This window comes from Eretmochelys imbricata, chromosome 4 (genome assembly GCF_965152235.1).
Source record: "Eretmochelys imbricata isolate rEreImb1 chromosome 4, rEreImb1.hap1, whole genome shotgun sequence".
NCBI lineage: Eukaryota > Metazoa > Chordata > Testudines > Cheloniidae > Eretmochelys > Eretmochelys imbricata.
Window position 1 is genome coordinate 61,556,214 of NC_135575.1, and position 26,834 is coordinate 61,583,047.

The 26,834-nt window shown below is 42.7% G+C and overlaps 1 protein-coding gene across 1 annotated transcript in view; it reads right to left on the reverse strand.

Moving 5' to 3' along the window:
* The window catches only part of GATB (glutamyl-tRNA amidotransferase subunit B), a 67,510-nt gene extending 44,519 nt beyond the window's left edge, over positions 1-22,991 (reverse strand). The window contains exons 1-2 of the mRNA XM_077815367.1: positions 22,822-22,991; positions 19,942-20,092 (exon numbers count right to left, since the gene is read on the reverse strand). Of these exons, the coding sequence (XP_077671493.1) occupies positions 19,942-20,092; positions 22,822-22,988 (318 nt within the window). The 5' untranslated portion in view covers positions 22,989-22,991. The remainder of the gene's footprint in view (positions 1-19,941; positions 20,093-22,821) is intronic.
* Positions 22,992-26,834: the final 3,843 nt, after the last annotated feature.

Below are 26,834 nucleotides of genomic sequence, written 5' to 3' on the forward strand. Positions count from 1 at the left end.
GCAGCAAAATGGACTCAATCCCTCTGGAACATACTGGCTAATGTTCAAGTACTCATTTGTTTTAATATGATAATTATAGTTTCTTACACAACAAAAGTTCCTACTTTTAGCAATTAAAATTTTATGTTCTAGACAATGGACAACATTTATTACTTACCAGAAAGTGTGTATTTTATCACAATTTTAGTCTGACTACTAAATCTAAAATACAAAACCCATGAAATTTCAAATTCCGCAGGCAACTTTCCCTCCTTCCCTCCATGGCCTGTGGCTTTATCTCCTCATTGCGTGATCCTGTTAGATCCCACAAGCTAAGCAGGGCTGTATAGGTCAATAGTTGAATAGGAGACTTCCAAAAAATGCTCAAGTGCTGCACAAGATGGGGTTGGTGACTTAAGGTGGCACTCTACCCTCTGAGTAAATATTGAATGGGGGCCCAGAATTATGCTTCCAGAGCTGTTCTTTTTTGGAATGAGCTGTAAAACCAAAGTCACAGCTACTTGTAGCCATTACAAATCCAATGACGCTCTTTACACGTGCACCACTGTGCACTAACCCAAGTGTCCGGACTATATTTTTACTCATGTAACAACCAACTTTCACTACCCACCTAATTTTAAGCAAAATACAGCATTCTTCACTTCCTAACAATTGGATAATGCTGGTGTGCTTATTTCATTGGCAAGTGAAGTGATCTTATGTACGTATTAGCTATCTCAAAAGGGTGATGAGGCTTAATTACTCACTTTTCTTCTGCCTGGGCTGCAATTTTATCACCTAAGTTTTGCACCTGGGTAACTCAGATGGTTCGGAAAACTACTATGTCTCCTTAGAATAGGCACAGCTTTTAGAACAATGTATAATGATAAACATCAATTTTGCATGTGAAAGCTTCCCTTACTAATGACCTAGATTAAATTCCCAGCTTATTTATGTACTATGATGTTATTAACTTGACAGCTTTGACTAGCACTGAGGATTTAAATTATTGGCTTGAACTGACAAGCTGCCAGTCTGAAATGCTTGCATAGTGCTGGTTTTGAGACAAAGATATGGAACTTCTGGAATAGGTCTGGACAAAACCCAGCATCTACAAAGAATTCTAAACATTTCCATCCTCCTAACATCTGTCATGGATATTTATTTCCAGGGAATTCCTAGAAAGTTATCTCGTAAAGGAAATGTAAATTGTTTGTATTGGAAAACCATGAAAGGATTCAATGATGGCATCAATATCATCCTCCCTCCACCTCTCCCAGCTACATTATCTTGCTAGCAGTACCATAGTAACTGAGAGCCAACGAAATAAAAGAATAACCTTGAGAAGCTCTATTTGTATAGAAAGTAGTCTACTCTGTTCACTCTACTCCTTCCACTGTTGGAGAAGATGTAAAGATTCTTTGCATGACCTTATCTTTAGGTGCAAGATCAGTTTAGACAGAACCTCGCTTTTACGTCTATCTGAGATAGCATCTTCGACAGCATAAACATCTACTAGCACCAGTGCTGGCAATCTAATCACTATTTAACTTACTTTTCCCTCCCTTTTTAAGACTCAACGACGTTTATCGATGGACTGACTAAAATTAGTTTGCTTTTAGCTAAAAACCTAAATTTCCATATTCAATAATCAATCACTTTTGTACAGAAAGAAAGCAGGTATTCTCCACAGATTGCTAAAGAATATAAAATAAATGTGAATGACAAAGATGTGACCCACCTACTCCTTTCCCTGGAGAAAGCATCTGCTTGCTTTCCCTACAATCCTTTTGTCAACACATTTTAATTCATTAATTATTTGTATTATAATAGCATGTAGGAGCCCCAAGTCATAAAACAGGGCCCACTGCATTAGGTGCTGTACAAATATAGAACAAGGAGATGGTTTCCGCCCTAAAGATCTTACAATCTTTTGCTTCTAGGCCATAGATCCTCTCACATTTTCATATGGTACACCACATCTTAATAGAATGTCTCTCAGGAAACCTTCTCTGCCATTTATGATCCTGCAGACCACCTCCCTCCCATTCAAAAACACACCAACAATCCCATAGCAACCACACACGATGTATTTAGTTTATTTTTAGCTTCTTTAAATGCAACTTAGCAGCTGGAAACAAAGAGGACGCAGTACAACATGACCGCCCATTCACCTCTCTGAAGACCACTAAGTACTCCATGAACTACAGCTTAAGAACCTCTATCCCACAATAGCTAGATTAGCAGTTCTCAACTCACAGCTGCATGCAACCCAGCTGTGTGCTAAAGGCTGCTGGGCTACCTGGCTGCCCAGCATGGCATTGGGAGCCTGGGGGCTACTGGCTGGGGCTGCCAGCCAGGTCCAGGGTCATGGCTGCCGCATGTGGAGTCAGGAGGGGCGGGGGTGCTATGGTTCTCAACCTGCGGCCCAGGTAATACATAATAAATAAGTTGAGAACCACTGAGCTAGACATATATTCTCAATTTAAGGATATTTTATGTCACTCTGGTTTCTATTTGCTTCCACTAATGCATTCAGTCCTACCATTAGTGCTGTGTTGAAAGTACTAACTTGCTCTGATATATGCTTCTTTGAAGTGCATTAATAATTTAAATTTTAAAATTATTACTCTCAAATCTATTTCGTTTTAATGTAATTGTGAATATTAGCGCTGCAACTGCAGACAAATGTTTACACATAGACCTCTTCCTTTGTGTCTTCCCACCATCTAGAAGGCAATAACTATTTTGTATTTATAATTGTTTAGAATGTGTTATATGAGAGATGATGGGCTAAGCAGAACACCAAAGTCAACAGCCTAATTCCTATTGACTTCAGTGGGAGCAGGATCAGACTGTCAGTATAGAGACACAGCAATCATTCCAGAAGAGGACCCAAACCTGCAGTTCATTGGGTCTGCGCAGATTTCACCATTGTGGTCTCTTACCAGAAGGAAATTTTTAAAGGACAATTTTAGGCTAATCAAACATTCAGAGAGATAGAATTTTGGAACATGAGATTTCCTCCTCTTTTTGCAATATCCAACAGTCTAGAAACTTGAGATTTATTATATTCAATGATTTTGAACAAGATCTATGGCACTGGATAAACCTGCATGCACAACTTTGGAATTTTGAACCACTGAATACTGTTAGGTCCCACTGTATGCTTTGCACTTTGCCAAAGACTGCTTCTAGTAGAGTTAAGAACTTCACTGGAGCACCGTTACTCTAGCAAAGTTAGACAGAAGTCCAATCACTCAGATTCAAAGAATCTATAAACTCTGCTGGCACAACCTGAGGAATCCATAAGATCCATGAGCCAAATCCCTCAGGTTCATGTAAGCTACGCTCTGCTGACGCAGCCGTTTGAGACTATAAATTCCAGTCTGATTCAAGGCTGTTATAAATTCCAACCAGTACAGTAACAGGCTTGAATAACAGTTTCATTGTAAAAAAGGAATCATCATCGAGCAGATGTGTTTCTTGCGGGATCCCGAAGGGATCAGTCCTTGGCCCTACACTATTTAACACTTTTAATCAGTGACAGAAAAACAGAAGAAAAACAAAATCATCACTGATAAGTTTGCAGATGAGATAAAAAATGAGGAAGTGGTAAATAATGAAGAGGACAGGTCACTGATACAGAGCAGTCTGGATCATTTGGTAAGTAAGGCACAACCAAACAACATACATTTTAATCCAGCTAAATGTAAATATATACATGTGGGAACAAAGAATGTAGGCCATACTTACAGGACAGGGACTATCCTGGGAAGCAGTGACTTTGAAAAAATGTTGGGGTCATGGTGGACAATTAGCTGAACATGAGCTCCCAGTGTGATGCTGTGACCAAAAGGGCTAATGTAATCCTGGGATATATAAACAGGGAAATCTCTCAGTAGGAATAGAGAGGATATTTTATCTCTGTATTTGGCACTGGTGCAACTGCTGCAGGAATGCTGTGTCCAATTCTGAAGTAATGAACTCTGTGACATTCTTTATTAAAAGATAAACTATAAAAGTTGTTTTTTGGAACTTTAGAACAAAGGTTGCAACAACAAAAGCCAGACAGGTAATGAAAGAAATGGACAAATATAACCCCCAAATCCTTGGAATAAGGGAATGTCGATTGCCAGGAGCTGAGTTGAGAAAAGGCCATTAAAAAATCAAAACAAAATCATAATACATTCAGGGAAGCAATATAGTTACCACATAGCAAAACAGAAAAATCTCTTACAAATTGGCAGCCAATTAACAGCTTCCAGCTAAACATGAAAATTACAAATATATGTTACATGTCAACAGACAACTACCATGACAAGATCTAAGAGCAATTCTACAATTGTCTACAAGCTCTGACTGACAATATTGCCAAGCATGACATCTGCTTAGTAATGCCAAGGTTGGGGATGACAACAACAGAGTGGAGAAAGCAATGGGGCAAGTGTGACCTGGGGCCCTAAAATGACAACGGTGTCAGATTGGTAGAACTGTGGCAGGTACCAGGGTTCAACTGATGAAACACTAGTCACGCACATAGATATCCATACAGTAACTTGGACAGAATCCCCAGGAACCAATGTGACCATCTATGTACTGGAACGAATTTTAGATCAACTCTCGAGGATGGGAGCTGCGTCAGAAATGATCACAGGTTGCGTGTCACAAGACTGAACATTATAACAAAAACAGAACAAGCATAGAGAAAAATGACAGCTAAAGTCTAACAGACAAGACATTACAGCAGCAATTTTGAATGGAACTGAAAAACCCATTTCAGATGTTATAAGCCTTAAAACCATCACAAGAAATCAACTGACATGTCATGGTTCTTCCTGCCGGATGGTATAATAGATGACGCAATGCCTGCAGTTTATTTCCAGACAAGCAAACCTAAAGTCTGGATATGTGAGGATACATGGAACTGTGTGCAAGAAAGGAAACAAGCCAAAGCAAAACATCAATCCCCAAAAACACCTTCAGAAAAAGCAGCTGCCAAAAACAAAGAATAAAGCAGGAAAGAGCAACATGGAGGAAATACGTGAATAAAGACGCTGAAGCAGTTGCTGAAGGAGGCACTAGTAAAACATCACGTTTAAAAAGAATCAACAAAATTCTGACTGGCAAGTTTACACCAACCGGAGAGCCCGTTAAGGTTGAACGAAGAGCTTAACAACAGAAAAAGAACATAGAGCCATTGGCAGAGCACTCTGAAGAGGTGATAAACAGGCCAACACCACAAGGAATTATTGATATTGACAAAGAAATCAAACCAGAACTAGACTTTGTAACATTTCAGATCACAAACAAGGAGAAAAAAATACAATTAAAAAGTTAAAACCTGGGAAAGCTGGCAGATGTAGACCAAGTCACCAGGGAAATGTTCAAAGCTTGTAATGATGAGACTATCAATAAAATTACTGAATATTTCAAAACAGTACATGACTAGGAAAAGTTTCCAGAAGAATAGAAAATAATGGCAGTATAGTCAAAATACCAAAGAAAGGTGATCTAAGCAACTGCAGTAACTGACAAGACGTTACACTCCTTGCAGTGATAGGCAAAGTTTTCCACAGTACCATCTTAAGCAGAATAAAATAGCAGATAAGGCAAAGCTAAAGGAGTATCAGGCTGAATTTTGACCTGGAAGATCATGTGTCAACCAGATTTTCACTCTATGAATAATCACTGGAGACAGCAGTGAATGGCAAAAGCCCGCATCACAAACTTAAGAGATTCTAAGAAAGCATTTGACAGCCTCCATCACACTTCACTCTGGAACATCTTGAAGTGTTATGATATGCCAACAAAAATGATTAACATCTTCAAGGCCTTATATCAGAGTGTAGTATGTACAATTAAAGTAAATGCAAACTTGAGAGAATGGTTTAATAGCTAGTGGTGCCAAAGATGAGTTCTCTCACCTTTGCTGCTTGGCATTACCATTGAAAAAGCGTAGACGGATACAACACAGGCATTGCGTGGCTCAACAGTAGTACATGAGAAGATCTAATTTTTGCTGTCGTCATAGCTCTTCTAAATCCAGGGCCGGCCCACAACATTTTGGCACCTGAGGCAGGGAGCAAAATGATGCCCCCATGCCTCCTCACTTGGGCCAAAACTTTGAAAGGTCTCCATTCTGCCTTCTTCCTGTTCTACTCCTTTCATGGTACTGCTCTGCTACCTACCCCAATAAAGGAGAACTAACAACTTAAAAAGCCTTGTTCAAAAAATTTAAGTAACACTTAATTTTCAAATGCCTGAACAGCAAATGTAACTTTTCTTGTCTGCATAGTAAACACTGGCATTTTTATCTGTTTGAATAATCAAAGTGGTGCTTTCCGCGCCTTGAAGATTTCAACTGGTTCCTTAAGGTCCACAGTCTGGGCCAGCTCTTGCTCTATTGAGATGGTTGCAAGGCCGACCAGCCTCTCCTGTGTCATTGTGGAGCGTAGATGTGTTTTTATAAACTTCAGCTTGGAGAAGTTGCGTTCTCCACTGGCAACTGTTACAGGAAGTGTTAGAAGTATGCGCAGAGCAACAAAAGCATTTGGAAAGAGGGTGGTCATCTTATTTGTGCACATATATTCCAGAACAGCCTTTGGAGTTGATCCTGCTGAAATACATCTTGAAAGGGCTTTCAGTTCATCACCTAAATCACTCGCATCAATATTGCACGTCATCATGTGTCAACACTGTCTCTAGTGCCCTGCATTGCTGGTGTAGGTCTTCTTCAGGTATAGTGAGGAGTTTTGGAATATCATACAACATTCCAAATATACTGCTGTGTTCCTTGAGCTGAATGAAAAGTTCTTCAACTGACTGTACTGCACAATCTAGCACAGGGGCAGGCAAACTTTTTGGACTGAGGGCCGCATCGGGTTTCTGAAATTGTATGGTGGGCCGGTTAGGGGAGGCTTCACCTCCCCAAACAGCCACGCATGACCTGGCACCCACCCCTATCTGACCCCCCTGCTTCTTGCCCCCTGATGGCACCCCCCAGGACTCCTGCCCCATCCAACCCACCCCTTTCCGATTCCCCTCCCCCCCCCGGACCCCTGCCCCATCCACCTCCCCTGCTCTTGGTCTCCTGACTGCCCCCGGACTCCCCGCCCCTAACTGCCCCCCGCCGCCCCATCCAACCCCCACCTCTCCTTCCTGACTGTCCCTCCAGGACCCCTACCCCATCCAACCACCCCTTCTCCCTGACTGCCCCTGGACCCCCAGCCCCTGACTGCCCTCCACCGCCCCATCCAACCCCCCGCTCCTTCCTGACTGCGCCCCCCCCCCCAGGACCCTTGCCCCATCCAATCACCCCTTCTCCCTGTCCCCTGACCGCCCCCGGAACCCCAGCCCCTGACTGCCTCCCACCGCCCCATCCAACCCCTCCTCTCCTTCCTAACTGCCCCCCCCCAGAACCCCTTCCCCCATTCAACTCGCTGTTCCCTGCCCTCTGACCGCCCCACCCCGACCCCTATTCACACCCCCAGCCCCTGACTATCCCCTGAACTCCCCTGCCCTCTATCCAACCCCCCTGCTCCCTTACCGCGCTGCCTGGAGCACCGGTGGCTGGCAGCACTGCTGCACCAGGACAGGCAGCCGCACCACGCAGCACAGAGCACTGGGTCAGGCTGGCGGCGCAGCGGGGTAAGGCTGCGGGGAAGGGGGAACAGCGGGGGAGTGGCCGGGGGCGAGCCTCCCGGGCCAGGAGCTCAGGGGCCAGGCAGGACGGTCCCACGGGCTGGATGTGGCCCGTGGACCATAGTTTGCCCACCTCTGATCGAGCACCTGGTTAAAGAATTCGACTTTGAATTGTTGTTTGGGGTCTCTTATGGGATTATCCTGTGCCTCGTAATCAATAGGTCGTCTTCTTCGGTGACTCTTGTATTCTTGAATGGGTGGGAAAGCTTTGGTGTGAAGTTCCTCTGCCAACTTCTGTGCACTCTTCATAACGTTTTGAAATCCCTCATCTGACTGGTAAGACTATAGGTATGACTTTGCTTTCTCCGGTTGTTCCATTGCTCCAGATATATCAAGGTCAACACCTTGGAGTCTCTTGCTTACAACATTTATTTCAAACAGTATGTCATGCCACAACACTAAGCCACACAGAAATTTGAAGTTATGTATGTTTCTGGTGATTCCATTTCCCTCTGCCACTGTTCTCCCACAAAGTGTTCCTGTCATAACATTATCCTCTATAATGGCACCTATGGCATCATCTAACTTCCCAATTTGGTGTCTGATAGGCTTTATCGCCTCCACTCAACTTTCCCATTGTGTGGCACTCAGTGGTTTCAGCATCAGAAAGGATGTTCCCAGATGTTGCTTCAAAATTTGCCATCGATGAGTTGATGCAGAGAAAAATACATAGATGCTTTGAATTACATTAAAAAATTCAGCAGCCTCACTAGAAGCTGAGGCTTTACCACTGACCACCAAGTTCAATGAATGAGAACTGCATGGGACAAAAAAAGCTTGAGGGTTTAACTCTCGGATCTGTGTCTGCACTCCTCTGTTCTTTCCTCTCACATTGGCACCATTATCGTAGCCCTGACCTCTCATGTCAGCTATCGCAATTCCTGTATCTTCCAGCTTTTTAAGAAGCACATTTGTCATACCAGCTCCTGTAGTATCATCAATATCAATAAATTCTAGAAAATGCTCTCTGACAGTCACCACTGCAGGGACATTTTCACTAGGTTCTGTTGTTGTTAAAAAACGCACCATTAAAGTCATTTGTTCCACATGGCTGATATCAGGTGTGCAGTCCAGAATAACAGAATATCTTGCTGACTTCAGATCTGTCACAATCTTCTGTTTGACTTTTGTTGCCAGTAACTGTATGATCTGATTTTGAATTGTTTTTCCAAGGTAGTGGTGTGTGTACATTTCTTGGGTGGTGACTCTTCTGAGCTGCTCCTGGAGTACAGCATCAAACTCAGCCATCAGCTCTACAATTTTAAGAAAGTTTCCATTGTTTGGCACATACAGCTGATCTGAAGTGCCACGCAGTGCTGGGTTTTGGGTAGCAAGCATTCTCACAATGGCAATGAGCCTTTTCAGAACATTTTGCCAGTAAAGAGAGACTGATGTAATCTTCTCCTGATGCTGATTATCTATGGTGGCCTTTAACCTTAGTCTCATCTCAAGCTCTTTCCACCTATGGAATGCTCTCTGGTGATTTGCTGCCTTCTCATGGCATGCCAAATTTCTAGCCAGATTTTTCCAGTCCTTTGTTCCTGTAGAACCCAATGTGGCTGGAAGATTAGACTGGAAGAGTTTGCAACAAAAACAGTATGCAGCATTCTGGGTTTTTATATACCAGTACATAAGCCATGGCCTCTCCACTTTGTCACCATTGGGGATTTCACGCCAGTAATGTGTTGGATGGAAACTTCTGTTTTCATTATCTTTGGGGAACATGAAGTTTTTCACTTGCTGTGGCCCATGCAGTACAAGGAAGTCCCTCAGGCTACTGCTCAACTGGGTCCAGAGTCCTGGATCATCTAGACCAGGGGTGGCCAACCTGAGAAGGAGCCAGAATTTACCAATGTACATTGCCAAAGAGCCACAGTAATACTTCAGTAGCCCCCCATCAGTTCCCTCCCCCCGCTCCCAGCGCCTCCCACCCATCGGCAGCCCCTCTGATCAGCACCTCCCCATCCCTTCTCACACTTCCTGATCAGCTGTTTTGTGGCATGTAGGAGGCTCCGGGGGGGCGAGGGGGGGAGGAGCGAGGGCATGGCAGGCTCAGGGGCGGGAAGGGGAGGGGAGTGGGGGCAGGGCTTGTGGTAAAGCCAGGGGTTGAGCAGTGAGCATCCCCTGACCCACTGGAAAGTTGGAGCCTTTAGCTCCAGCCCCAAAGTCGGTGCTTATACAAGGAGTTGCATATTAACTTCTGAAGAGCTGCATGTGGCTCCGGAGCCACAGGTTGGCCACCCCTGAACTAGACTTAAGGAAGTAAACTCAGCAGCAGCTGTTTCTTGCGCCTCCACCACACTCTTCTCTGATCTACACTTTTCTTCAGGAATGTGCATGGTTACATCCATTTGAGATGGAGATATGGATGCTGCAGTAGCTGCCAGGTCACCTGCACTCTGACTAACTGGAAGATCAGGCATCTCCTCACCACTCACATCTACACTGGGGCCGGAAGACTCACCGTGAACATTTGTGTGTTTGTATCTCAGGAGAGCTCCTTCCTGCTTAGATAGAAAAGCTTCCTTTGTTTGCTTTCTTCTTCTGAATGCTGCCCCAGAGGGGCGTTTTCTTCTTTCACTCATGACTGCTATTCTGTGCCAGCTATAGTGGCTCTCAACACTCAATTGAAGGGGACAAATAAGCAGGCTTGTAGCAGGACCTGAGTGAGGGAAGATATCAGCGTCTTAAGGGCCTAACTGGCTCCTACTACTTCAGCTGACTGCCTGTTCTCCTCAAGTGGGTTCAGGGAAGCAGCAGGAAACAGGAAGCTCCCTCAGAAGCTGGTGTTAATCAGTCCAGGCTCTGGGGGTGCTAGAGAGGTACATAAGAGGCTCCTCCTCTTCTCCCTGCAGCTCCTGCTGCTTTCTGTTATTCCCTCTCCCCTTTTCTCCTGCCTACTTGTTACATCTCATGTCCTCCTTCCTCCAGCACAGCACTCCACCATCTCTGTGCGTTTAGAGCAGAGAGAATACATATGCACTAGCAGCAGACACAATTTTCTACACTCTGGATCCTAGTGGCCCCCCCTCCCACAGTCTGGCACCTGAGGCAGCTGCCTCAGTTCACCTCATGGTAAGGCCAGCCTTGTCTAAGTCACAGCTCAAGCTAAATGCAAGCAAAGATCAAAAGACTGTCTCAAGAAAGATGGGGTTAATAATCAATTATGAAAACACAAATATAATGAGAACCTCAGACACGTCTAACTCAAGCATTACATTAGAAGACCAAAAATTACAACAGGTGAGTCAATTCACATATATTTGCAGTAACATGCAAGCCAATGAAGATTTCAAGAAGGAAATAATGTCATGAATTGGCAAGGTGGCAGCTGCATTCATCACCTTAAACAAGATTCACCAGTGGCAGCTTAAACAAAAAATCTGCAACTTAAGGACCAAACTATGAATCTTTAATGCCAAATGTTATTTCTACCTTAAATATGGATGTGAAAGCTGGAAAATCCACAAAAGGTACAGACAGATGTCTAAATGCCTGTGAATGCAAATGCCTCAGGAAAATACTAGGTATTAAATGGAAAAAATTTAAAACAAGTGCCTGAGATTTATCAGAGTCCAACAACTTCTTTACCTCTGAAGTTATCCAGAAAAAAATTATGGAAATATCTGGGACATGTAATATGGATGAAGCCAGAGCCTCTGCCATAACAAAAATGCCATTGGGAAGCTGGAGAAACATGTAAAAGAGGCTGACCAAAAAATCCCTCCATTGAACAGTACTTACAGAAGGAAAACTTATACCATCTAACAACACAGAGAACATGCAAAGAGCAGCACAAGACAGACAGGGATGGCAGAGACATGTTCATGTCCTAAGTGACATCCGAAGGCATGAGAAGGATGCAGATTCAGACAAATCTGAGACATCCGGGGTGAGATTTTCAGAAGTGCTCAGCAGTGACGTAACTCTGTTCCCACTGAAAACAGGAATTTATGTTGACTTCAGTGGGAGCAGAGGTAGGCCATCACCGAGTGCTTTTGAAAATCCTCTCTTTATAAATACCTGAATTGACTTCAGTGGGAGCAGAGGTAGGCCATCACCGAGTGCTTTTGAAAATCCTCTCTTTATAAATACCTGAATTCTTTATAATTTTAAAAACCATATAAATAGTACAAAAATACAGTTCATATTGTAGATACATTGAAAATACATTAGGAGGTTTTAGTTATTTTAAAATGGTTGATAGTCTAGAAACAAATAGCAATGGAAGCTCATGTTCAATTTGTGTTCATTTCACTCTTGTGACTATTTAAATCCTGAATTATATCTCAGTGTTTTTGTCTGTTAAGGAGAAGAATAATGACTTCACTGTGCAGATAGACTGATGAGACTAAGAGAAGGATAGAGCAACTTCCTATGATTAACAACAAAAATTGGGTAAATGCAGACATTTTAAATGTGTAGAAGCACCTGTAATGGAAAAGTGCATAGTTGCTTTTAGTTGGAAATTGTTGTCTGGAAACCTCAGCCATTGTGGGGAAAAGTGGTTATAGCTTTTAAACACCAGACATACCATTTTATTTCTAAGATTAAAGCTATCATTTATTCAGGCACTTCTCAAGTAATCCTGAGATGAGTTTTCATTCCCTTTCTATAGACCTGTTTTCAGCTCCCATGAAATAAAGACTTCCAACTTCAATGGTAGGTTAATCAGGCCTTAAATTAGGTCACCTTCATAGCTCATGAACAGAGTTTTAGAACAAGCTATGGTATATGTGACATGTCATGTGCCAACAAGCTCTGTTATGGCAGGGGTCTTTAGTGGCTGCTGTTTATGCCCCCAACTCCCACTTTGTACTCAGTCCTCTAAAGACAACAGGGCACAATTCATGCTGAAAACTATTATGAGCCAAATCAGCTGTGAGGAAGAATTTAATCAGAAAAATGTGAATGATATTTTGGAATAATTTAAGAACATCAACTAGATGTCCTAAAAGCCACAATCTAGGAAGAAGACTGTGCTGGTTAAAATCAGTTACCATCACCTGGTTTAGAGGGTAAGTGAAAGCAGTTGTAAACAAAAAATGTTATATATATGGAAGAAAGGGAAGTTGATACTAATGACTACAAATCAGAAGTTAGGAATTGTAGAAAATTGATAATGGAAGCCAAAAGGACACAAGGAAAAATCTATGGCCACAAGAGTTAAAGACAATAAGGAGTTTTAAAATACATTAGGAACTAAAAGAATCTTGACAATTGTATTGGCCCATACTAAATGGAAATGGTAGAATTATCAGTACTAAAGAAAAGGTAGAGGTGTTCAATAAATATTTCTGCACTGTATTTGGGTGAAAAACAGGTAATATAGTCTCATCATATGGTGATAACACTCTTTCCATTCTACTAGTATCTTTGAAGGATGTTGAACAGAAGCTACTCGGGTCAGACAGTTTTAAATCAACAGGTTGAGATAACTTGCATCCAAGAGTTTTAAAAGAGCTGGCTGAGGAAATTGCTGGACCATCAACATTGATTTTCAATAAGTCTTGGAGCACTGGGGAAATTCCAGAAAACTGAAAAGAAGCTAATATGCCATTTTAAAAAATTGGTAAATGGGATGACCCGGGTAATTGTAGGCCTGTCATCCTGACATCAATCCCAGGCAGGATAATGGAGCGGCTGATTCAGGATTCAATTAATAGAAAACTAAAGGAGGGAAATGTAATGAATGCAAGTCAACATGGGTTTATGGAAAATTGATCCTGTCAAGCTAACTTGATAATTTTTTTGATGAAATTATAAGTTGATATAGGTAATAAAATTGATGTAATCAACAAACTTCTGCAAGATGTTTGAGCTGGTACCACACAATATTTTGATTACTAAACTACAGTGATACAAAATTAACATGGCACACATTACATGCATTAAAAATTTGCTATCTGACATCTTAAAATGAAGCTAGACACATTCAGACTGGAAATAAGGTGTAATTTTTAACGGTGAGAGTAATTAATCACTGGAAAAATGTAACAAGGGTCATGGTGGATTCCTTATCACTGATAATTTTTAAATCAAGATTAGATGTTTTTCTAGAAGATATGCTCTAGGAATTATTTGGGGGACTCCTAAGGTCTGTGTTGCACAGGGGGTTAGACAAGATGATCATAATGGTCCCTTCCGGTCATAGAATCTACAAACCTGAGACCCCACACCTGGCAGCTGTAGGATCTTCAGGGGAGAGGAGAGGAAGGTCACTAACACTAAGACAATGCTTAGGGTAGAGTTTATTTTATCCAAAGAAAACTAAAACTCATGCAGCTTTAAGGCAGATGTTCCTGAGTTTGCTGCACTTTTAATGGGACATAAAATATGGTGAAAAAGTTATGCTTTTGTGCATTATAAAGCTTTTAGTGTCCCTACGTAATTCTGTGAGAAAGCACAACCCTAAAAGGATTTGGATGCAACTGTGGAGAACGGTATATGTTCTTGGAAAAGTTTCATCATTGATGAGGGGCTCCATTACCTCTAACAGTTCTAGGGTAAGTGAACAAATTTGTATAGTAGCACTGAGACAGGGGATATGTGGAAACAGTACAGATGTGATCCACCACTGCTACAGGAAGAGCTCTTTGGGAAGAATAAGGTGGAAGAAGAAAGAAACAAGCTGTTAAACAAAAAAAAGGGAACAGGCGGAGAGATTATCTGCTTTTTATCCATCTCACCTCAAAAACCTATCCATTTCCAACCTTGACTACACCTGAGCTGCTGTTCATGCCCATAGCTATTTCTCAGAGGCATCATCATGAGCAGCAGCACAGTGAAATGGACATGACCCTCGGTCATATTCTTTCTGGTGAACCACTTGCAGAGTACTAGAGGCAGGAGAATCAATTGCACTCTCCTGTAGCTGTAGTATAGGGTAAAAGATACTTAGGACAGGACAGGAAAGAAGAGACAGACTTCTCCCCCTCCTCCTACACAACATACTCAGCAGCGGCAGATCACATCTGTATTCCACCAGTAATCCAGGAATGTAGGACAATCATGTCAGTTATCTCTAGAGCTGCTTCTTCTAGGGCCAAGAGTGAAGCATTATGGGAGAACAGTAATACAGACATGATCCTTGCTGTAATTGTCTCTCAATCTCACAGTAAATGTAAATTCCTGTGACATTGATAACTGTGACTAGAGCCCTGCAAATCCACAGGTATCCGCTTTATATCCTTGGACCATTTTTGCGGATAGCATCGTGGATGCGGATACAAAATTTTTGTATCTGCCCAGAGCTCTGACATTAAGAGCCGAGCAGCAGCTGTGAGGAACCGCAGTGCAGACCCTCTACCTGTCCTGGGCAGGGGGCCGGAACATGGGCTGGGGGCTGTTCGGGCCTCCCACCCAGGGCACGTGGAGGGTACGCCGCGGCTCCCCACAGCTGCCTGCATAACTCTTACCATGGCTGGGCTGCAGCTCTGAGCCGCCCCCGCCTGAGCCGGGTCGGGGAGAGCCACGCTGGCAACAGTGGGGAGTCTGGGTCCCTCCATTTGCCCTAGGGAGCGGGGACACTGTGCGGGGCCGGCTCAGACTCCCTGCCTAGGGCAGGTGGAGGGACCCAGACTTCCCACAGCTGCCCATCTGGCTCTCACCATGGCTGGTCTGCAGCTCTGAGCCGCCCCCTCCCCCCACCGGAGCACCACACTGGCAGCTGTGCAGAGCCTGGTTCCCTCCACCTGCCCTGGTCAGGGGCCTGAGCAGCCCCCAGCCTGTGTCCCTGCCCCCCAGACCCCACACCTGGGGCGGGTGGAGGGATCCAGGCTCCCCACAGCTGCCAGCACGGCCCTCGCCAACCCGGCTCCAGCCGGTGGCGGGTATGCTCGTAGCCTCAGCCTGGCCCCCGCACCTGCCTGGAGGCTGAGAGCAGGTCTCCACATATTACCAATACATATTCTAAAATACCCTGCTTAAATAAATAAGTCTACATTTTTACTGCTAAAGCAAATATCAGCCTTGGCTAATGCAGCAAGTGCTACAGAAAAACAAAGCTGATACTAAAGAAAGGATTCCATATCACATTCTTACATACAAATATAAAAAGTTTGTAATATTCACTTTCAACTCTGCTCTCTCCATATTAGGAATGAGATTTTTTTTCCCTTGTACAGATAAAAGCAGTTGATGGAGATGAACAAGTGCAGGATCACTAATTTTTAATTAGCCTATCAGGCTGCCTACTAATCAGGTGCAGTTATCTTCTCTGCAGAAGCCTGCATGTGCTGGAGCCCATGATTTTCCACCAGGGATCAATCATGAAGGCAACAGCCATTCCCCCTATAAAGCACAGAAATCAATTCAAAAACAATAGAAAGAAAGTAAAGAAATACATAAAAAGGGAAACACTATCAGCTTTCATGTTTACCCTGCTCAAATTTTTACTCTTTCCTGGGCAAACTTCCAATTTGATTAAAGATACGATTTAAGTATGATTTCCCCACATCATTAACAAAATGTTAACTAGATGGGTCAAAATAAACATCTTGAACTCAAACCCCACTTCAAGTTTCAGTGCATGGGGAGGTGTTCAGATCTGAATCTGCCATTCTGGTTTTGGTTGTAGGCTGAATCTAAAACTGGAAGGGATTTATTTTGCAATACAGGTGCAGCCAAAATCTCCTCAGAAAAGCCACTCTCATACAATGTCCTCCCAAGATAGCACCAATCTCTGGAGAACAGCTCATTTTATAAGATTTTCACCATCTCTAGAACTGCTCAAGATTTCTGTGCCATCAGATCTGAAACTTAGCCCTGATTTGGCACTGACCTTGGAACATAGTCTAAACTCTACCAGGATCTACCAGAACAGCGTTTCTTCAGCCATCCAATACTTTCACAAACTGACTTGTCACCGTGCAGTTCTCTTCCCAAGCCCCACAAGTTTCTCTCCAAACAGCTTGGATTCCCTCAAGATCCCAAACATATTTCTCTAGATTTATTCTCAATTTCAGAATCCTACCTCAAGCTATTTTACAGTGGAAGAAATAAAAGCTTCAAATACCACAGTAAAAAACAGAAGGTTGCAATAGAAATTCAGGGTTTACTTCCAATGAATACATTTGGGGAGGCACTTTTACTTTAAACACTTTGACACCACTGTCATTGCTTTATAAAGAGCATACTTCTTATATGATACAACAATAACCTTGTTCAGTGATTACTTTCTCTGCACACCAAGTTTGTATATATAGTCAATAATATTCTACATTTATATAGTACCTGGCACCAGAAAGGATCCCAGGGAGCTTTACAGTGAACAAGTATTTTGTAGCACCATCATGGCCACCTCAAAAGACAACCACATTAAAGGAGTAAAAACGTGACTTTAGAGGATAAACTAAAAATGATTGGGGGATGGGGGGAGGGCAGCAGAATAAGTGAAGTGGAGAGGAAGCTGTTTAACCTGAACATCAGCCTCCTGAAGGGTCTGCTGACCAATGAAGAGCCCTATGTTACCAGCGTGATGGGTTCGGTCACAGAGACCCCCTTGGGACTGTCACCTGATGTGCTGAATTTGCCTCTGAGCCAGTTTTCCCTGCCATCTTGGGACTCCAGAACCCTGCCTTGTTGAGCCAGACACACTAGCCGGCTGCAAACACAGACCCAGGTCTGGTCCATGCCCCCAAAACTGTAGACTTTAACCAAAAACTGCTCAGCAGGTCACCTATCTCCAGTACCCAGACACCCAGTTCCCAATGGGATCCAAACCCCAAATAAATCTGTTCTACTCTGTATAAAGCTTATACAGGGTAAACTCATAAATTGTCTGCCCTCTATCACACTGATAGAGAGATATGCACAGCTGTTTGCTCCCCCCAGGTATTAATCATTTACTCTGAGTTAATTAATAAACAAAAGTTATTCTAGTAAGTATAAAAAGTAGAATTTAAGCAATAACAGACAAAACAAAGTAAATTACCAAGCAAAATAAAACAATGCAAGCAAGTCTAAGCTTAATACATTAAGAAACTGAGTACAAGTAAATCTCACCCTCAGATGTTCCAATAAGCTTCTTTCACTAACTAGACTCCTTCCTAGTCTGGGCCTAATCCTTTCCTTTTCCCTGGTACAGACCTTGTTAGTTCCAGAAGACATCTTAGGTGAAAAGCAGGGGATTCCACATGACTGGGACCCCTTTGTTCTGTTCCACCCCCTTTTATAACTTTGGCACAAGGCGGGAATCCTTTGTCTCTCTCTGGGTTCCCACCCCTCCTTCCTTCCTCCTTCCCTGGAAAAGCACCAAGTTTAAGATGGATTCCTGTATCATGTGTCATGGTCACATGTTCTGTGAGACCTCTAGCCTCCATTCTTCCAAGCCTGGCCAGCACGTACCCAGGGCATGTATCCAGGAAGTTTTGCAAGTAAACAGAGCCATTCACAACCAATTGTCCTAGTTAATGGGAGCCATCAAGATTCCAGGCCACCATTAATGGCCCACACTTTGCATAATTACAATAGGACTTCTGAGTAATACTTCATTTTTCTAGTTTTAGATACAAGAATGATATATACATACAAATAGAATGAACACACTCAGTAGAACATAAGCTTTGTAATGATACCTTACAAAAGACTTTTGCATAAAGCATATTCCGGTTACATCATATTCACACTTATAAACCTGTTTTTACAAAGCATATGGACTGCAATGTCACAACCACCACATTACCCCTACTATGAATGAATTCTTAAGGCTTAGGAAAAAGAAAAGGAGTACTTGTGGCACCTTATAGACTAACCAATTTATTTGAGCATGAGCTTTCGTGAGCTACAGCTCACTTCATCGGATGCATACCGTGGCAACTGCAGTAGACATTATATACACACAGAGACCATGAAACATTGTTTCATGTATTGTTTTATGGTCTCTGTGTGTATATAATGTCTACTGCAGTTTCCACGGTATGCATCCGATGAAGTGAGCTGTAGCTCACGAAAGCTCATGCTCAAATAAATTGGTTAGTCTCTAAGGTGCCACAAGTACTCCTTTTCTTTTTGCGAAGACAGACTAACACGGCTGTTACTCTGAAACCTGTCATTAAGGCTTAGGGTTACCTCCCTCATCCCTCTTTTACCAGTCTCTAAAGTCTCATGCTTATCTTTAGTGTATTACAAATAAAATAAACAAACAGTAAGTATGGTTCACACTTTCCCATACCAGATCAGTTTTGCTTAGAAGACCACATAACTCTATACTGAGACATTCCAAATAGGTAACGGCAGCTACATAAACACACATTTGGCAAAGTAATGTCAAATGGCCAACTAGAAATCCAAGATGCTCATCACTCATAGGTAAGGATAAGATTTTGTCACAAAGGTCCCAGAAGTCATAGATTCCATAACTTTCAGAGACTCCTAAAACATTTCCACATAGCCCTGTGCTACTGCGACTGGTGGGGGGCCCAGGAGCCCTGAGCTGCCACGAGCAGTGAGTGTGGGATTCCCACCCTTAGCAGCAGGTCTCAGTCTCTCATCCCCCACCGCGGGGCTCAGGCTTCAGTCATCCCCAGGTCAGGCCCCACGCAATTATTCTTAGTACTTTTATTTCTTCAAGTATTTTAAAAGCATTTTAGCTTCCGTAAATTTTTGCTTATTACCCACGACTGGTGACTTTTACTAAAAATAACAGTGACAAAAATCTTAACCTTACTCATAGGATTTTAGGTCTTCTCACATTTAATGAGCTTCCAGTGCTTCATACTAACCAAATATAGAAAATTAACTAAAGTAACATCACCATGCAAATACACCGACGCTGACTGCAAAAAGAAGTTGCCATTAATTCATTCTCTGCAAGAGATATTCCTGAGTTAATTCCTTAGCAGGAGTTGTCAGATATTTATGGTGATCAAGTTTAGGGGTTCTCAAACAAGGGGTCGCGAGGTCATTACATGGGGTGGTCGCGAGCTGTCAACCTCCACCCCAAATCCTGCTTGCCTCCAGCATTTATAATGGTGTTAAATATATTTCAAAGTGTGTTTAATTTATTGGGGGAGGGTGTCGCACTCAGAGGCTTGCGACGTGACAGGGGTCACCAGTAAAAAAGTTTGAGACCCACAGAGTTACAGAGTAAGTACACAGAAAGAAAATAATGAACCAAAGTTTTAGAAAACAAAGAACAGTGCTAGAAACAAAGACGGTTACGAAGAACAAAAGACAAGAATTGTGCTTCAAAGTATCTGCTCAATAAAAAATGTAAAGATTCTCTTATGAGACAAATTAAGATGAAATGTAACTTACTGGTAAAGTTCCTGGTAGAGAAGCATCAAAGAAAGATACCAAAGAATTAGGTGGTGCTGCAAACTGGACTTGGGAGCCAGAGAAAAGCTTTGAGTTGGAACTGATCTGTGCATGAATTTCCAGACCTACCACTGCTACCCATGGAGCAACACTGAAAGAGAGGGGAAAAGTAAATATGATTAGTATACACTCTATTAAACCTCCATAAGCTTCTAAACACTACAAGACCGAAAAACCCTTGCAATACCGTGTGGTAGCACTGTGCTGCTGATCCACAATAAATATAGAAGGGAAATATGAGGCAAAGTTTTTCATTATATACAGGTAGAGGATGGTAAGTAGGAACAATTATATAAGTAAGAAAAAAATAAAGGCCTAATCCTGTGAAATCTTACTCATATGAGTAGCATCAATCAGGCAAACCAACATGAGCAACAGCTTGATTGATCAACCCCCAATTTTGTACCCAACCCAATTATAAATATCAATTGCATTTCATGTACTTTGATAAGTCTCCAACAAACAGGTGGCATATCAATTATGTATACATTGTCAGCTAGTCACTTGCAAGTTGGAAAAAGTTTGTACTGCATTAGCATAAACATTTGTAGTCTGATAATAAAGAAATTATAATTTCCACTGTAGAGCAACTGCTCTCTGAACGTACTCCACAAGAATGAGCGTCTACATATCATCTGAAAAGTAATTGCAATTCTCAAATCCATAACTTTTATATAGGCAAGAGATGGGGGTCAGCCTTCACAGTGTGAACTGCTTGACAGTTTCTGTAAGTAATTATCTGGCCCTGTACAAATGAAGTGACACAAATATCATATTTCACTGGTGAAGTCAGGTTTGTATGACAAGATACTAGAGCAATATTAAATAACTAGATATAGTCGATAAGTGGGCTATGGAAAAACATTAAACAAATACATCAAATGCAGCATTTCTTTCAAAAGTGAACACAATAAGCTTGAGCTGTCAAGACTTGAGTTCAGGGTTCTGTCTCTCTCCTTCAACTACTGACTACATCACTACCAAAAACTGAGTAATGGGATGGAAATACTGTCACTTAGGATTAACTTTCAGGAATTTAAACAAACAGTTTTTCTCCATGTGTTGATTGAGATTACAAAATCATATTTGTAAAAACAAGGCTCATTAGCTATATTTCAGACAGCAGTTAGAATTAATATCTAAGGCCCAAAACCAAAAACTCTTACACCTGCTTAACTTTACTACCTTGAGAAATCCCATTGATTTCAGTGAAACCAGTGGGAATGAAATTAACAAGACAACGCATGATAGTAAAGTTAAGCACATGAGTAAGAGTTTGCAAGATTGGGGTACCTAACTTTGCTTTCATTATTTATGCTGTTTTCTTTCTGCATTTATCTCAACAAGGAATCATACTGGACTGGCTTGTGGTGGCTTGGCAGGCAGTTACTTGTTTATGGTGGCTACAGTATTATGATCCAGAAGCTCAGGTTTCATTAAAAAAAAATTTAGTGTCTAGCTATTATGATTGAAACCAAAGATATTTGCCTGAATCTGCAGAAGACCTGAAACAATACCTCTGATGAATGTGGAGAGCTTGCACTCATGTGAACAGAATCCTAATTTTGAATCAATGATGTCAATTTTAATATCAACATTAAACTACTTCATTGCTGATCAAAGTACACACAAAAGTAGAGGTGTGATGAAATTACAAGTACCTGCACAATCTACTGTGAGTGGCATCTCTTTTCTGTGTTGTGAATAGGTGGAAATTTAGACTACCTCACTTACCACCTCCCATTTTGACCTCTGATCTCAGTTCAGACTCTGAAAAACAACTGTTCTGTTTAATTTGCATTTATAGCCTGTTTCTAGTCAATTTCACATACTATACTGCAATGTTTTGTTTGCAAACACTGCAGAAGAATGATTGCTTAAAATGATTTTCACAAGGATTTTCAAGTATTTCATGGGAATATTTCCATGACTCGAGTTTGGAAAAAGCTTATTTTTACCTAAATTTTTGGCATAATTTGACCTGAAAATATCCCCTAAAAATCTCCCTTCTAACATAGGTTTTTATTTTTCCCAGAAGCTTTCTGCATGAAGGCCCTGAACCTGCATTCAGATGCACATAGTCAGAGCCTTGATTTCCACTCAGGTGCAAAGGTCTCTGTATGAACATCAGATTGTATCAGAACTGCACCTTCCCTGAACAGGAAGCCCATACAATTCTGTACATTGCTTTATCTATATTAGGTTTATCTAAGAAGCCAATCACTGTAGCATGCAACTGCACCTGATGCCTGTGTTAAATAATGTTTAAATTATCAACTAGTGCAGGAAAAGCACAAACCCGAATTCAAAACCTGGCAGGTAGCGAGCTTCCAAAATCTCCTTTGATTCTGAAAGTTCTTAAAAACCAGTTATTTTAGCAACAGGAATATGATGCTCTAGTGTCTGATCTACTGGAACTGGTGGGAAATTGGGGAAAGGGAGGGGGAAACTTGGGTGGTAAGGTCATGAAATAGGAGGGGAAGGGGTACATAACTTGAGAGCTGATGTTTGAGGAATATTAGGTAGGTGAGGAATATTAATGGAGATGTGAAACAGTGGGGGGAATCCAAATAAGGGCATGACATTGGGGAGCATAGCAGGGGGCGGGGAAACTGGGGCAGAAGTTTCATGGGGGGAGAGATGGGTAGAGTGAAGGGTTGGGATATGGGGGGGGGTGCGCGCGCGCGCAGGGACGCTGACTCTAAAAACAGGACAGCAATATCCCGCAGGAGGAGCGACCGGGGTGCGCATGGACCGGACCGAAAACTATCAGCCTTGTAGCCGCGTATTCCGCCCTACCCCCGGTAACCTGGACTTTACCCGCGCTCTCCCGCAGGACTATTCCCCGCTCTCCGGCCGGAAGCGATAGACCCTGGAGCCTGCGCCCTTCTCCAGGTCTGTCCGTTGTGCAGGACGGGGACATCCCCGGCCCTGCAGCACTGAGCTAGAAGCGAGCCCCAGCAGCGCCGCAGTATGGAGGCCGCCATCTTGCTCTGGGCAGGTGATGCATCAGCTGACCTAGCCGTGGCTGCGGCGCCTCCTGGGAAATGTAGTCTCTCGGGGAGAGATTGCGGGGCGAAAAGGGGTAGGAAAACTACAACTCCCGCCAGGCCAGGCGAAACAAACAGTTCCCCTTCCCGCCCCGCCCCTCTGCCCTGGAGTCCCGCGGGGAGGATCAAGGGAGTTGGTCGCTTCCAGAGATGGAGGCCCTCCAGCATGTGCTGTGTTGGGATTGCAGGGGCGAAGCCCAGGGTTGTGTCTGTGCTGATGGAGGAGCCTCACCTGATACACAGGCAGACGCCGCCCCGCTCCCCGAACTGAGATTTGGATCCAGAGCCCCACAGCTCAGGCTCCAGGGATTTGGGATCTACCTGTACAGATATGAGGCCAGTCCAGCTCCAGCTCCCCACAGGGTTCCATCCAGATACCTGGCCCATCTCTCGTTAACCTTTTGCAAATGTGTGGACTCCACTTTGAAAAGATTGTGCATCATAAATTCTCCTCATCTCTCTCTCTCCCTCTGGCCTTCTATCTCTGGGGGGAGAGATAACTCAGTGGTTTGAGCATTGGCCTGCTAAACCCAGGGCTGTGAGTTCAATCCTTGAGAGGGCCTTTAGGGATCTGGGGCAAAAACTGGGAATTGGTCCTGCAGGGGGTTGGACTAGATGACCTCCTGAGGTCCCTTCCAGCCCTGATATTCTGTGATTCTCTGGATCGGCTGCAAATGGGCCTTCTCCCACTCTCTGTCCATACACAACCACTTTGGATTGTTATCATCTCTGGCCAAGGGTCTGGCTAACAGAAATTGTGTTTTATAATCAAAGGCCTCCTGGCCCATAAGATTACCAGTTAACCCCTTGCAAAGGACAGTTTCACACGGTGCCAAAAGACATTAGTGCTTTGTATCAAAACATCTTGCTGTAACAAGCCTTGATACTTGATTCTTCAGTGCTTGCAGTATGCAGGCTCATCCTATTAAAATAACAGCAATCCTGGAGATCCTAGAACAGAAGGTAATCCCAATACCTTGATTTTATTGATAGTTATGAATTTATTTTAATTTAAATTGCTTAAGTACTGATAATGCAAGCTGCTCTGTTTGGCTAACCCCTGGCTCCATACACGCAAAGACAGAGTAACTTGCGCATGGGCCAGTCTTTGGGGAAGTCCCATCATCTCTCTGTGGCCCTCCCACCCTGTGTCCATCTTGTTTGTTTAAATAATAAACTCTTTGGGACAGAGACTGTTTTACTACGTGTAAACTAGCGCAATAGGGCATGATCAGGGTAGGGCCTCGAGGGCTCTTGTAATACAAATAAATAATAATAATCATCATCCATTGTCACATATTTATGCAAACATCACAGTTGCTAGTTATACAGCTACAGGGCATGGAGAATAGAATTAACAACTCTGTTCTAGATCACAGGCCTGTGGAGCTTAAATGAGAATAGTCATTAGCTGTTGTTTATATCATTTTTTGTAGGCCAACTGCTAGGAAAAAATAATCAGTGACAAACATTTGAACAGATCTGGTCTCATCCAGTAGAGGACAGTGGTGCACATAGACACCAGCTAGTATTTTGCAACCCTTATGCCTCACATCTTGCCAAACCTCAAAATGTAGAATGCAAGGAAGTTGTGGCTGCCAAAAGCTCAGAAAACTGTGGAGGATAAATTATTTAGCAAAGATAGCATGTTCTGTTATTTTGGTTCCATAGTTCTGTTTTTTATATATATAAATAATTAAAAAGTGAGTTAGTGAGGTGAGAAGGATATTAATTTTAAGAGAGAGCTGAACAAATTTATGAGTGCCGTTGTATGACAGGGTTGGTTGTGATGGTGAGGGGCAGGGCTCAACAGGCTTACTTCGAGTTTATGCCTTATGTTCCTAAAGTAGATGCTTCAGGGTTTTAGCTGGCCACTTGAAGGGTCAGGAAGGGATTTTCCTCCCACATCAATGCATTCTGGGAGGTGGGTTTTTTGTTTTTTTTTTAATTTTCTTCCTCTGAAACATCAAGGATGGCCACAAGGGGAGAAGGAAACTTGGGCAGGGTGGGCCAGGGCTCTGAGGTGTTCCGGGCATTCTCTCCCTTAGGGGCTTGTCTAACTGATTGCTATAAGTGGGATCAGGAAAGAATTTCCCCCAGGTCAGATTGACAAGGACCTTAGGGGTTTTTTGCTTTTCTCTGTAGTATGGGTAGAGGTCACTTGCCAGGATTATCTGGGTATCTCTCAGTTAATCATTTCCCTGCCACTGTGGGGGCCTCGGGCACTCTAGCACCTGATTCGCTGCCTGTGATGCATAACAGGCTAGTCCCCTGAGGGTTGTAATACTCTGGACTCATTTCATTTGGGTTTAGTGTGTTGGTACTGCATAGTGTGGGTGGCCTGTGATGTGCAGGAAGTCAGATTAGATGATTCCTTCTGGCCTTAAATTGTGTGACTCTATGTTCCTTATAAAAAGTACCATTTGAGAGGTATGCTTAATAGGTATTTATTTCTATTTATTTGTACAATCCAGAACTTTGGGAGTGGTGGTTTCTGGGATTATCCCCATTATCCCCTCAAAAGCTGGTGAGTGGAAAATAATGAGTCAAAATAAAAAAATTCTTGTAGCAAAGATGTACTGGACCCAGCAGCTCAGTGTCACTTTTGGGAGAAAGAAGATCCATGTTGCCTCTGCATCATCCCCTGCAGTAGTGCCCTGGGATGTTCAGAGCTCCTAACTTGAATTGCAGATCAGTGCTGTTTAATCAGTAGTTTTATTTTAAGGTTTTAATTTATTTATCTTGCAATAAACTCTGTATTGGCCCCATTGGAGCTGAATGGGGCTCCATGCAGGTGCAGGGTTAGCCCCTGGCAAACTCATTGAAGGATGAGACTATTGTGCAATCAAATGATATTTTGATAACAAGTTATTTCCTTTCACCATTGTCTCCAGAAGTTAACCTGGATTTTATAATTATTTGCTGCTTTATAGGGAGTGGTAGATAAAAGCAGACACTTTTGAATGTGGTAATTATGTTTGTACCAGTTGAAAATGGCAAATTTTTGGCTATTGTACTTTCTTTTAAGTCCAGTATTGTGGTGTAGTAGAAGATTTCACAAATGGTAAGTAAGAAGTTAAAACCTTATGAATATTAAAACCATGCTAGGTAAAGCCCCGCATTGCTATGCTCTAGCAGATTTCTCCCCTTTAAATATATGATTGAAAAAGGGAAGGGGCCACTTAATACGTTGAAAGGGGCATCCACCTTCCATACCTAAATAACCTTCTCATGCCCCTCACTTAAATTGTAGTTTGGGAAAAGATCCAGTGTTTGTGCTTCAAGCTGCCCCACACACCCTCTTACTTCCTTTCCCAGAAAATCCTATTTTTTAAAAATCTTTCTGATTGGCCCTCTTTCACGCACACTAGGCTGATCAATTGCAGGCAAGCTGGGAATAACTGTCTTTCCCAACAGATTGCTTTGAGCTAAAGGGCTCTGTGGTTTTTGTTCCTTTGGACCCTAGTCAGTGACAGTCACTTTACAATGTGTTTATAGATCATGTCCTGCCTTGGAATAGCAGGGTGTCTCCAGTGTTGCGTAAAGACTCGCATGACAGTAGATCTGTACTAACCATGTAGGCTTCCCTATTGGTGAGAGCCCAAGGGACAGTTTTCTGTGAATCTGAACTTATTACTATTGGAATGTAGCTGATGCCTGAGAGGAAACTGGAATTTCATGTAGGATAAAAACTCTACTTAGTGTATCATCTAAACCATACACACCCACTTATTTGAAAGAGGATCTTCCTGAATTTCAGTTTAGAGGGTTTGACCGCTCTAA